This window comes from Tachyglossus aculeatus, chromosome 10, assembly GCF_015852505.1.
Source record: "Tachyglossus aculeatus isolate mTacAcu1 chromosome 10, mTacAcu1.pri, whole genome shotgun sequence".
NCBI lineage: Eukaryota > Metazoa > Chordata > Mammalia > Monotremata > Tachyglossidae > Tachyglossus > Tachyglossus aculeatus.
This window is the reverse complement of record NC_052075.1, coordinates 11,391,860-11,405,606: the sequence shown is the minus strand read 5'-3', so window position 1 is coordinate 11,405,606 and position 13,747 is coordinate 11,391,860. Positions and strand designations below refer to the sequence as shown.

Genomic DNA, 13,747 nt, shown 5'->3' with positions numbered 1-13,747 from the left:
ACAGGAAAGCTTCAAAACCCCTACTGGCATCTTTAACAAGAACTCATCAGAGGAGTCAAACGAGATCTTCACAGATGATCCACTGAAGAGATTCCACTCGAGAGGCTGATATATTGGTAAAGCAGCATGGGGAAACTGGAATTTGCCCTAATTCACCATCACCTTTCATTACTGCAATATTTGCGTTAGTGGGAACAGGGAAATGGTCTTCGTACCTTCTGGGCTAGTGGGATACTTAGTTCAGTACACATGCTGTTCAGGCTCTTCAGAATTCTTTTCTCCCAACTTGCCTAGAACACACATAAAACGTTTTAAAGCTTTGTCTTATAGTTGCACCCGAAAACACAGAGAACAACACCATGAGAGATATTTACCAAAGCAACAGCAAAACTGTACCTTTTTAACATGGAAAGTTTGGGTCCCTTGATTTTACAGGGAGGTATATTAGTAAATGATCAATTGAATTACAGTTCTGGCAGAAAGAAAATAAAATTAAACTTCAAGGCATTTTGGAAATGTCTGATGTTTGGAGAATCTAATTTACTGAAAAGTGAAATTATTGAATCAGAGATAGTTACGCTCTGATTTTATTATTCATGCCGCACCATATATTTATGCCAAATGCTTCTAAGGGGCTAGCTATGATCTAATTAAAACATACCAATTTGTGAATAAGACTTCGTATCCTTAGATGAGGTTCGGTCAAACCAGATTAAAAGCAATAAAACCAATAACCAAAATCCATCCCAGAATTCTAAGGAAGGAGAAAGTGTGGTTATAAAATGTTATGTACATAAAACAGCTAAAACCTATTTAGTTTTTTCTTTATTTAGTAAATATTATGACAGAATTGCAGCTTCATGAGCACTACATAAATTCTTCAGAGCAACTAATCAGAATAAAAAATGGGAACAAAAAATTGATAGCTATTTTTAGAAGATTAAATGGAACTTTACAGCCTGGACCTTGCTAAGAACCTGAAACCTGAATCTCATTCACATTTGTCTTATGTTGTCGAGTCATCTCCGACCCACAGAGACTCCGTGGATACATCTCTCCCAGAACACCCCACCTCCATCTGCATTCCTTCTGGTGGTGTATCCTTAGAGTTTTATACCCACCATTTATTTCAAGGACTACATCATTTCCTCAAACACTACCTAGCAATCTTTGTCCCTTCACTAAATTCAAAGCGCTTCACTGAGATTCACAAGTGATTCCTGAATCAAAAGATATTGATTGACCTGGAATCTCCTGAATCTCTTTCTGATCCTACTTGCCTGAAATGATCTTTAAACACAAATGGAATCAAAAGGTACTGATTACATTACCTACCACAAAACAGAAACTATCAAAGTTACTAAAATATGAAAAAACACCAACTATGAAGCAAATCCTCACCCTGAGCGTTTGCAATATATTTCGCTATAAATAGAACTGAATGACTTGTGGCTCAGTTATGTGTTCACAATTTTCTGTTTACTTCAACCATTAACAAAAATGGCCTTCCTCTTGATAAAAGGGGGATACTCATAAGTAAACACAAAGTTACAAGTGCAACAGACAAAGAAGTACATAACAAATCTGGATATATTTAGTTTTAGCTTTGTTCTCCTCCAGGGTAAAATCTGCTCAAACCACAGAGCTATGAAGACAACTTCTAGATCAGTCTTCTATAAGTTCCTGAGAAAGTGTAACAATCCATTCCGTTCCAAAACAAATACTTTTTGTCCACAAAAAAATATCAATCCATCAAATGTCATGGGCAGCCGAAAGCATTAATGATTCGTTAATAGTTTTTCTGGCTCAGAGAAAATATTAGGCCCACGTGGGCTGTGCAACGAGCTTCCATGTCAGCATCCTGCTCTCCCTATTGATTCTGGCAAATATGAGAAAGAGCCAGAGGAGGGAGGGAAGCAAAAGGCTAATAAAGACTCATTATCATCATCATTATCAATGATATTTATTGAAAGCTTATTATGCGCACAGCACTGGACTATAAGCACTTGGGAGAATACAATACAACATAATTGGTAGAAATGTTCCCTGCCCACAAAGAGCTTGTAGTCTAGAGGGAGGGAACAGTTAAAACCCTAAGGAAAGGCAGGTCAAGAGCACTGAATGGTAAAGTTGGAATGTTCTCAGAATCTGCTAGATCTCATCCTTCAGGAGAGTACACCCACTTGAACCAATCAATCAATCAATCGTATTTATTGAGCGCTTACTGTGTGCAGAGCACTGTACTAAGTGCTTGGGAAGTACAAGTTGGCAACATATAGAGACAGTCCCTACCCAACAGTGGGCTCACAGTCTAAAAGCGGGAGACAGAGAACAAAACCAAACATACTAACAAAATAAAATAAATAGAATAGATATGTACAAGTAAAATAAATAAATAAATTATTTTGAACCAATATTCAATTATTCAATATTCAATTATTTTGAACCACTTGAACCAATCAATCAATCAATCCTACTTTTTCAGTGCGAACCAATCAATCGATCCTACTTTTTGAGTGCTCACTGTTTCAATGCAGGGCACTGCCCTCAGGACTTGGGAGTGTATACTACAACAGAGTTGGCAGACAAGTTCCTTGCTCACCATGAGCTTACAGTATATATACTTTTAGACTGTGAGCCCACTGTTGGGTAGGGACTGTCTCTATATGTTGCCAACTTGTACTTCCCAAGCACTTAGTACAGTGCTCTGCACACAGTAAGCACTCAATAAATACGATTGATTGATTGATTGATAAAGTATCAGGTCGAACAGAGTCTCTTTCCACCCAAGGTTCACAGCCTAAGTAGGAAGGAGAACAGAAAGTGAACCTCCATTTTACAGATGAGGGAACTGAGACTCAGAAAAGGTTATGGAAGTGGCAAAGAGGTCCTATTACTACTAGGAACAAAGGGCAAGCAAAGAAGAACTGAGACTCATGCTCCTTTCCTCCAGGGTTGGCTGCAGCGAATTCTGAGGTCTTGAGTGCTCGCTCAGGATGCTCAGGTTTTGCGTCCATAGGCCCCTCCCATGCACTCCTGCCTTGGGGAAGGGGACGCGTCAGTCACCTTACAGAAGTCAAACTATTCCTGTCAGAATCCCATTAGGCATCAACCAGGGCAGCAGAACTCCTAACAGCAGGGAAGGTGCTACACGGGGCACGGGTGAATCCTGAGGATTCAGTTTTAAACTCAGGAAAAAAAAAGTCACTCAAGTGCCCCTGGACTAACGAATGGCCACTCCCAAGTCCTGCAATTGGGAACAGAAAGCCAGAAACCAGGAGATGGAATCCCACATGACCTTGTGACTCCCTAGGCCCATGCTCTATCCACTAAGCCATGACGCTTCCCAAAAGACATACACGACTATAAAGCACAAAACCAGATTTCAGAACAAATGTTCAGTTCCCTATATGTCAAGAAGAAAGAAAAGTTCTAAGAGTTGATTATTTATTGAAAGATGACAAAGCACGCAGTGAAGAAGAAACCAAGGCTTCTACCCCAAAGATCTGTAAAATAAATAAGAACTTCAAAACATCGATTCGAAAGAAAGCCAATGCTGCATATCTTCTTATATTTGAAAAATGTAATATGAGACATTTACTTACACTATAACCTATTTCCTGTATAAATGAAACCAGTTCACCTTAGATTCATTTTTCATTCCAATCATTAACTCAAAAGGGTCTACAGTATTGATTCAAAGGACTGCAAACAGTTCCATGAGTAAAATTCCAAAGCCACGTATAACAGGAAGTTGAACATGAGAAATGTAATTACAGCAAGAATTCTTTTTGAGTGGCTTTGTCCGAAAAAAGTTATCTAAAGCCAACAAGTATGAAAGATAGAAAAGGAACTCATGATAATGTTTGCAGGTGTTAAGAGCTAGAACTGCAGGAAAGTTTCCCTTTGTTTCTTCACTTTTGTCACATTCCCTGACTGCTCACCTGGCAGAAGCTGCTAGCCCTGAGTCTTCCACTCTTCTAAGGTTTACTATAACTGTCTGTGACAGTTGTGAATGTTTAACCCTTCCCTCCTTTCACCTTAAGGTCATGTCCAGAACAGAACTCCTTATCTTCCCACCCAAACCCCGTCCTCCCCACGACTTTCCCATCACTATAGAAAGCACCACCACCCTTCCTGTCTCCCAAGGCCATAACCTTGGTGTTATTCTTGACTCCTCTCTCTCTCCTTCAACCCACATATTCAATCCTTCACTAAATCCTGTCGGTTCAACCTTCAAAACATGGTAAAATCCATCCTCTCCTCTCCATCCAAACTGCTATCACCTTAATCCAAGCACTTATCCTATCCCGCCTTGACTTCTGTGTCAGCCTCCTTGCTGACCTCCCTGCCTCCTGTCTCTCCCTACTCCAGTCCATAGTTCACTCTGCTGCCAGGATCATTTTTCTACAAAAATGTTTAGTCCATGTTTCCCCATTCCCCAAGAACCTCCAGTGGTTGTCCATCCATCTCCACATCAAACAGAAACTCCTTACCAATGGTTTTAAAGCACTCAATCACCTTGCCCCCTCCTATCTCACCTCGCTACTCGCCTACTACAACCCAGCCCGCACACATCATTCCTGTAATGCCAAGCTGCTCACTGTACTTCAATCTCATCTATCTAGCTGCTGACCTCTTGCCCACATCCTGCCTCTGGCCTGGAACCCCTCCCTCTTCACATCTGACAGACAATTACTCTCCCCACCTTCAAAGCCTTATTGAAGGTCTCCAAGAGGCCTTCCCTGACTAAGCCCTCATTTCCTCTTTTCCCAATCCTTTTTGCATCACCCTGATTTGCTCCCTTTATTCGCCCACCCGCCCCAGCCCCACAGAACTTATGCCCATATCCGTAATTTATTTATCTATATTAATGTCTGCCTCCCCTTCAAGACTGTCAGCTCATTGTGGGCAGGGAATGTGTCTATTACGTTGCTGTGTTGTAATCTTCCAGGTGGTTAGTACAGTGCCCTGCACACAGTAAGCGCTCAAAAAATACGACTGATTGATTGATTGATATGTACACATAGAAAATCAAATTCAAAATCCAGTACGGGTATGGATTTAAACTGCTATTTGATCATGTAACTATATTTACACACACACACACACACACACACACACACACACACACATATATTATATATATATATATACACAGAAGCACATATATATACACACACATATATATGCATGCATTTTTGCAGCGGGGTTATCACTATTTAATATATTTATATTGCTCTGGTCAACTATTTGAAGCTTGGAAATAAACTAGTGTTCCTTACAATATTTTCCAAGGGAAACCATACTTCGTTCAGAGCGCGCTAATTTAGTGGCACTCTGTTTTCACGGAGAGCTAACCAGGGTATAGAAGTACTGATAAAGTCTGTTCTCTTCTTGCTGCACCATGTATCCCAATAGAGAGAAAATGAATTCAAATTAATACTGCCAACCTGGGCTTTCCTCATGTAGGCCAAAGGTTCTTTTAGATGTTCTGGTGGGGCTGCAGGGTGGCAAGGTGAAGGGAACCTGGATAAAACAGAAAGGAAATAAAATGTTCACATTACTCTCTTCACACACACTGTAAGCTTTTGGAGGGAAAAATTGAGAATGCATTTTCTCATCACCAAAGTCACATGGTAAGTGAAACAAAATGATCAACCGTCTATTAAAACCAGTCTCAACTGGAAAATGAATCTGGATTTCCTGACATACTCCAAATGTTGCTAAATATGAAAAGCTTTCTTTTAAATAAACAATTTTCAAATATTAATTCATCATGCCCAAACCTCAGCAGAAGTTATGCTTGCTAGAGTTTATATTTTAATTCAAATATGCTAAATATTATCTTTTCTAACAACTCCATATGACTTCCACCAACTTTCCAAGAAATACATGATTTTATTGCAAAATCAAGCCCAGTGCTTTCTTAGGAAACTAGATAAGTATGAAACAAATCACTTTTATATTTATTTAACTCGCATTTATATAACTCACATTCAAATTGGTAGAAGGCACATAGCAAGGGAAGAAACTAAATCCTTTAAGATTAAGTTTTAAGATTTAAGATTCTTGCACTCTATAAAGCCAACAAAACTATTTTTTTGTAGCTAATTTTTGCTGTAAGGATGCTGACCTATACAGACCCAATTACTAGCCGATGGCTCAAAATACAACCCTGCAATAGACTTTTGCTATTTACATTAACTTGGCTTTATATGGCCTGGGCTTTACATGCTAGATATTTTAACAACAGAATTCATTTATTCATTCATTCAATCGTATTTACTGAGCACTTACTGTGTGCAAAGCACTGTACTAAGCACTTGGAAAGTACAATTAATAAGTGAATGTGGTTTTTAATAACAGTTTATGAAGAAAGCACTTTAAAACCTTTTATGTCGGATGCCCTTTAATGGCGTTTTCAGTAATTATCAAATAAAACCATTTAACCTAGCATTAGAGGCCAGAATTTGAACATAATACAAACTGCAGAATACCAGTGGGGCAGTGGATTTCCACAGGCTCTTAGCTTCCAGAGTGCTTTCAGATAGTTAGTTTCTCTCATTCATCCCTCCAACATCTTTGGGAGGGAGTTGAGAATGGAAAGCGAGACTCCACGCAAAATAAAAGACCTCGGCAACCCCTGAAACTTGGGGGTAAAAACACTCACACGCTCAGGTGACTGTAAACGGCATTCTGAAGTTTCTTCTCCCAACCTATGAAGATAAAAACAGGTTTCTCCTATTTGTAGAACACACACGGCTTTTGATAAATATGCATCACCATCAAAGGCAATGGGTGAAAATCGGAGGATTAATTTTTGATTATCTGGGATGATTTTAGTTTGGTTCTCTAGGCTTGTTTCTCGCTCACAATCTCCTTTACGGAGAAGCACAGATACTCTAGAATGACAACATTTTCTCAAGACGAAAGAATCGTCCACCCCTCTCCAGTGGGCCTTAGCTTGGTTGGCTTCTCAGGGCATCTGACAATAATCTCCTCCCTCTAACTCCCAGAGAATTGAAAACAATTTAAATCACAAACCTGACGCTTTTAAGAATGCCTTAATATCTTCCTTTAGAGACTCAAGTTTAATTTCAGGCAGGTGAAGACTCTCCTGGTACAAAAAAAGACACAAAGGTCAAACATAAGCTTTCTTATATTATGTGTAGAAATACCTCAAGATCACATCCAAAATAAGGCAACACCACATTCTGAATGGACACTCCTACTTGAACACACTTGCTCCAAAAACAAATTACACTGCCAATACGTAATTCCCTCTAGTTACTGGTTACCTCTTAGATTAGTGTGCAGTGCAAGCACCTTACGATACCCACGTTAGTGCCATTTTTTTAACTTTCCATAAAGACATCTAAAATCTGTGAATACTCCCTCTCCAGCAAATTGCCGGTCTACGCTACACTACAACAGTTAGGGTTGTGCCTCGAAGAGCCAAGACACAGCCTCTTCTTAAAGGAGACACCTAATGGCAGTCACCTTTTCATTCCCTTACTGCCTTCTTTTTCAAATCTGTCAGTCGATGGCATTTATTGAGTGCTTACTACATGCACTGTACCGTGCTTGGGAGAGTACAATACAACAGATTTAGCAGACACATTCCCTGCCCACAAAGAGTTGACGAGCCCCACCATAAGACCCTTATTCACTAATGAAATGCTATCTCTTTTTTTAACCTTCCAAAATTAACCAAGGAAAATGATCAAAAGCATAGAAATGCAATCTCCAAAAGGGGACTGCCTATCTTCGACACCAGAGCACCAAGCTCAGAAACACCTTTATTCAGCTGACTTGCAAGTCAATGAAGAATAATTCGGAGATCAGAGCTCACACCGATTCAGATTAAGGAACCCTCAGTTCCCACTTTGGGGCATTTTTAATTTTCTATGGGTCACAAGGGCCCTGGATAGATTTCTTAGAGTATTTGTTGTTTTATTAATTTCCTATCTTTCGCTTAAATGGAAAACTGTAATGTGAATAATGGAGATAAAATTCACGTTGGAAATAACGAAGATCTTTGTGGATGAAATACTTTACTGTGTCTTTTCTGGATACCACAGACAGAGTAATGAATTCACAACTAGGCTCAATTTGATTTCAAACACTGCAGTGGCAAGATGTGGCTAGCGAGAGTCCCTACTTCTGCCCCCAAACCATCGTACCTGGAACACTTTGTGCTTGGGACACTCTCCAACATCTGTCAATCAACCTCTGTCAATACGACTGAATGAATCAACCTCCCTCCTCCCAGGCCACTCCTATCTCAAAACCACTTCTTCCAGCCAGTCTAACTTCACTCTGAACCAATCACTGATAAAATAAGCACTCCCCCTACTCAATATGCAGTACTTTTAAACAAGTCCACCTTGACAGCCTAACACCTCAGATCACTGGGAAGACATTTAGACCCTCTGGGGAGCATTTTGCATCCTGACCCAGTTCTCTGATGTCTCCTCTTACCTCTCTGGCTGGTCCTTCTCAGCCTCTTTTGTTGGCTCTTCCTTCATCTTTCACCCCCTAAAAGGAATTCCCTCAAACTCCGTCGTTTGTCCCCTTCTCCACTCTATACCACTCCCTTGTGGGGCTCATCCACTCTCACACTTCAACCACCAGCTCTGTGCAGATGACACCTAAATCGAACCTGTTTGGATCCACAGCCAACAATCTCATGTTTCCTCCTGCCTCCAGGTCATCTCTATAAGGTTGGCCCTCCAGGACCTCAAGCTTAACATATCTAAAATTGAACTCCTCGCCTCCATCTAACTTTTCCATCATGGTTGACAGCACCTCCGTTCTCCTCCTCTCTGAAGCCCACAACCTTGCCATTATTCTTGACTCCTCTCTTTCTTTCAATCTGCAGCCAACGCCTGTTGGATTTTCCTCTGCAACAGTGCCAGGATTTGCCCCGTCCTCTTCATCCAAAAAGCCACTATTCTGATTCAGGCACTTGTCATTTCCTGGTTTAACTACCGCATCAGCCTCCTCAATCGTCTCCCTGCCTCCAAACTCTCTCCTCTCCAGTCTATACTTCACTCTGCTGCCCGGATCATTTTTCTAATACGTTCCATACACATCTTCCGCTCCTCAAAAACCTCTACTGATTACAGACTCCTCTCAACAGGTAACAACATGTAGTAACTCCTAACTCCTTCATATTCACTCTCTTTTCTTTATCCCAGCTCCCTCATTCTGAGAAAAGCCAGAGGAAGGCAAACTCATATAACCTAAGTGCTTAGTACGGTGCTCTGCACATAGTAAGCGCTCAAAAAACACCACCGATTGACCGAAGACAAACTCAGTTTCACATAGAAAATTAGGGGACATATTTCAGAGCCAAGATCATGAAAGCTTACAAGACAATCTGAATAAAGTAAAGCTGATCCTTGTGCCACGAAATACCATCACTCTTCACTTTCTGAAGTTCTTACTGAAATGATGTTTGTAAAGCTCTGGTTCAAAGACATATACTGAGAACACATACCAAAAACAGTAAAAACTTGGGCAATTAAATGAGCTTTATGTAATAAAGGAGAGTTGAGCACCAACAGTAAAGCCACAACAAAAACCCAATGACAACCTATACCAGTTCAATGAATAGTGAGGGATTAGAGGTTGCCATTGCTTCTTCATGGAGGTGGAATTTTGAGTAAAAGAAATTTCACACAGAAAAGGAGGAATGAATTTCAGCATCTGATTATCTGGAAAACTAGGTTTTCTTAATGTACATCCTAGTAGACATCACCCACTGAGCTGGCATTGGGGTTGGCAATGGAGGGGCACCTCTTTCAGACCTGCGGCAGGGCATGGTTATGAGGAAGAAAACTAACCTATGGCAAATGCTGACAAGAGGGAAAACCAGAAAAGAGCTTTTACACAAGAGCAGGAGCCCAAAACCAGGGGGGAAAGAGAGAAAGAAATCCCATCTACATCTACACATACAAGGGTATGTGTGTATGTGGGTATTTAAGTGTTTGAGCGTGTGTGACTGCATGCACAATAATAATAATGATGGCACTTAAGCACTTACTATGTGCCAAACACTGTTCTAAGCACAATAGGCCAGGGAAACCCCTTGGGGCAAGACAATCCCACAGCACTTATGTGCTGATCTTTAAATTATATATTATAAATGATTTATTCACACTAACGCACGTCTTCCCCTCTAGACTGTAAGCTCATTATAGGCAGGGAATGTATCTACTAATTCTGTTGTACTGTATTCTCCCAGATGCCTAGTACAGTGCTCTGCACATAGTAGCACTCACTAAATATCATTGATTGTTCAATTATTTAGACAATCAGTTGCATCACCAAGGGATAAGCATTAGCTCCAGGACTCAATGCATGCACTTGCATTTTTAAAATGCAAAAAGACCCCTTAGGTGGGGCTCCCCACAGGAAGAAGGTAGACTAGAACCCTAGGAAAAAGGAGCCTGATGTAGCTCCTGAAGTACCAGATAACCTAGGAAAAGCTAATTCAATAGTCATTAATTCACACATGAAGGCTAAAGGGACCTGGTTGCCTTTATCCCTTCACCTCAGATGCCTACAGGCCACTCTTCTCATTTACAAAATACAATGACGTTATGAGAAGAGGCAACCTAGGATAAACGCTAACGGTCTAAAAAGAATTGGTCTTCCCAAACCCATCATGGCAATTCTCCTCTCCATGAGCTTTTATTCCACCCAACAAGTTTAGGCAAAAGCAGAGCATCTGGACAATATACAAGAATAACGTGTTAGAGATAATGCGGTGAATTTTTAAACAGAGTTAGACACCAATGGGTGGGATGCAAAAACGCGTCCCTGCCTCAAGACAAAGTCAAAATACATCTTAATGCAACGAGGGAAACACTTCCAATGTATTTCCACGAGTGCAAACCATAGGCAACAGCCAAAGGGCCCCTTCACGTGACAAGATTGGGGTGAGGCCTGGCAGCAGCAGTGTGAGTGAGGGGGCCAGGAAGAGAAGCAGTGTGGCTCAGTGGAAAGAGCCCGGGCTTTGGAGTCGGAGGTCATGGGTTCAAATCCCAGCTCCGCCAATTGTCAGCTGTGTGACTTTGGGCAAGTCACTTAACTTCTCTGTGCCTCAGTTACCTCATCTGTAAAATGGGGATTAAGACTGTGAGCCCCCCGTGGGACAGCCTGATCACTTTGTAACCTCCCCAGTGCTTAGAACAGTGCTTTGCACGTAGTAAGCGCTTAATAAATGCTATTATTATTATTATTATCATTATTATTATTATTATTATGTGCAGAGGGAGCCACCAAGCCACCAAACTCTCCCTGGCCTGCTTTCCTGGCTCCCAGGTGGGGATCGACCAAACCAGGGGCCTGCACGGAAATGTCTGGTCACCTCACGGCCTCGATGTGGCCTATGAAAGAAGAGGAAGAAGAGAGGAGAAAGAAGAGGAAGAAGAACAGGAAGAGGAGGAGGGAGGAAGAGAAAGAAGGGGAGGAAGGTCAGGAAGAGCAGGAGGGGGAGAAGGGGGAGGGGGAGGAGGAGGCAGAAGAGGAGGAAGAACAGGAAGGGGAGGGGAGGGAGAAAGAGGAGGAGGAGAAAGAAGAGGGGGAAGAACAGGAAGGGGAGGGGAGGGAGGAAGAGGAGAAAGAGGAGGAGGAAGATCAGGAAGAGGAGGGGGAGAAGGAAGAGAAAGAGGGGAGGAAGATTAAGAAGAGGAGGAGGGGGGAGGAGGAGAAGGAAGAGAAAGAGGAGGAGGAAGAGGAGGAGGGAGGAAGAGGAGGAAGATCAGGAGGGGGAGGAGGAGTAGGGAGAAGGAGGACGAAGGAGGAAGAGGAAGAAGAACAGGAAGACGAGGAGGGAGGAAGAGAAAGAAGGGGAGGAAGGTCAGGAAGAGCAGGAGGGAAAGGAGGGGGAGAAGGAGAAAGAATCAATCAATCAATCGTATTTATTGAGCACTTACTGTGTGCAGAGCACTGTACTAAGCGCTTGGGAAGTACAAGTTGGCGAGAAAGAAGAGGAGGAAGAACAGGAAGGGGAGGGAGGAAGAGGGAGGAAGAGGAGAAAGGAGGAGGAAGATCAGGAAGAGGAGGAGGGGGAGGGAGGAGGAGGAGAAGAAAAGGAAAGAGGAGGAAGAAGATCAGGAAGAGGTGGAGGAGGCGGGAGCAGGGGGGAAGAGGAGAAAGAAGAGGAGGAAGATGAGGACGGGGAGAAGAAAGAGGAGGAGAAGGAAGAGAAAGAGGAGGAGAAGGAAGAGGCCGGGGCGGAGGGGCGGAGGGGGAAGAGGCGGGTGCCGGCGGTTTCGTCCCTGACCGTGGCCTGGCGCTGCAGCTGGGCCTGCAGGCGGGACCCCGTCAGCTTCTGCACCAGCTGGGCGATGGTCAGCGACACACCCGCCTCCTCCTGCAGCATCCTGTCGGGGGGCGGGGGGCCGGGATCGGGAGCCGGGAGCCGGGAGGCCGGGAGGCCGGGAGCCGGGATCGGGAGCGGGATCGGGAGCGGCGCTCCGCCCAGACCCCCGGCCGCGTCGCCAGGCAACCGGCGGAGCGGAGCGGCCCGGACGGCCTGTTGTTGTTGGGCCCCCCCGGGCCGCAGCCCGCCCGAACCTTCGGCAGCCCAAAAGGTTCCCCCCCCGGACCCCCAAACCCTCGGCCCCCCAGCCCCTTCTCAATCCCACCCCCCCCAGCCCACGTGACCGGCTTGGGCTGCCTGGCCGCCGGCCTCCAGCGTCGCCCGGGAGGGCTCTGCGCCCACTAGCTGGCAATGCAGCATGAATAATAATCAGAAGAAGAAGGATAAAGGGATTATTAAGCGCTTACTAGGTGCCGAGCACTGTTCTAAGCGCTGGGCGGGGTTAGAAGGCGCTCAGGTTGTCCCACGTGGGGCTCACAACCTTCACCCCCATTTTACGGACGAGGTGACTGAGGCACAGAGAAGAAGGACGATGATGGTATTTGTTAAGCGCTTACTAGGTTGTCCCAAGTGGGACTCACAATCTTCATCCCCATTTTACAGATGAGATAACCGAGGCACAGAGAAGAAGGACGATGATGGTATTTGTTAAGCGCTTACTAGGTTGTCCCAAGTGGGACTCACAATCTTCATCCCCATTTTACAGATGAGATAACCGAGGCACAGAGAAGAAGGACGACGATGGTATTTGTTAAGCACTTACTAGGTGCCAAACACTGTTCTAAGCACTGGACGGGGTTACAAGGCGCTCAGGCTGTCCTACGTGGGGCTCACAACCTTCACCCCCATTTTACAGACGAGGTAACTGAGGCACAGAGAAGAAGGACGACGATGGTATTTGTTAAGGGCTTACTAGGTGCCAAGCACTGTTCTAAGCGCCAGGCGGGGTTAGAAGGCTCTCAGGCTGTCCCACGTGGGACTCACAACCTTCACCCCCACTTTACAGACGAGGTAGCTGAGGCACAGAGAAGAAGAACGATGATGGTGTTTGCTAAGCGTTTACTAGGTTGTCCCACGTGGGACTCACAACCTTCATCCCCATTTTACAGACGAGGTAACTGAGGCACAGAGAAGAAGAACGATGATGGTATTTGTTAAGCGCTTACTAGGTTGTCCCAAGTGGGACTCACAACCTTCATCCCCATTTTACAGACGAGGTAACTGAGGCACAGAGAAGAAGGACGACGATGGTATTTGTTAAGCGCTTACTAGGTGCCAAGCACTGTTCTAAGCGCTGGGCGGGGTTACAAGGCGCTCAGGCTGTCCTACGTGGGGCTCACAACCTTCACC

The 13,747-nt window shown here is 43.8% G+C and overlaps 1 protein-coding gene across 2 annotated transcripts in view; it reads right to left on the bottom strand.

Annotated features, from left to right (window-relative positions):
* TBC1D19 (TBC1 domain family member 19) overlaps positions 1–12,397 on the bottom strand; it is a 71,881-nt gene extending 59,484 nt beyond the window's left edge. For both annotated transcript variants that reach the window (XM_038753167.1, XM_038753168.1), the window contains exons 1-5: positions 12,299–12,397; positions 7,048–7,120; positions 6,674–6,719; positions 5,454–5,529; positions 216–290 (exon numbers count right to left, since the gene is read on the bottom strand). In XM_038753167.1, the coding sequence (XP_038609095.1) occupies positions 216–290; positions 5,454–5,529; positions 6,674–6,719; positions 7,048–7,120; positions 12,299–12,397 (369 nt within the window). The remainder of the gene's footprint in view (positions 1–215; positions 291–5,453; positions 5,530–6,673; positions 6,720–7,047; positions 7,121–12,298) is intronic.
* Between the last annotated feature and the right edge of the window lie 1,350 nt (positions 12,398–13,747).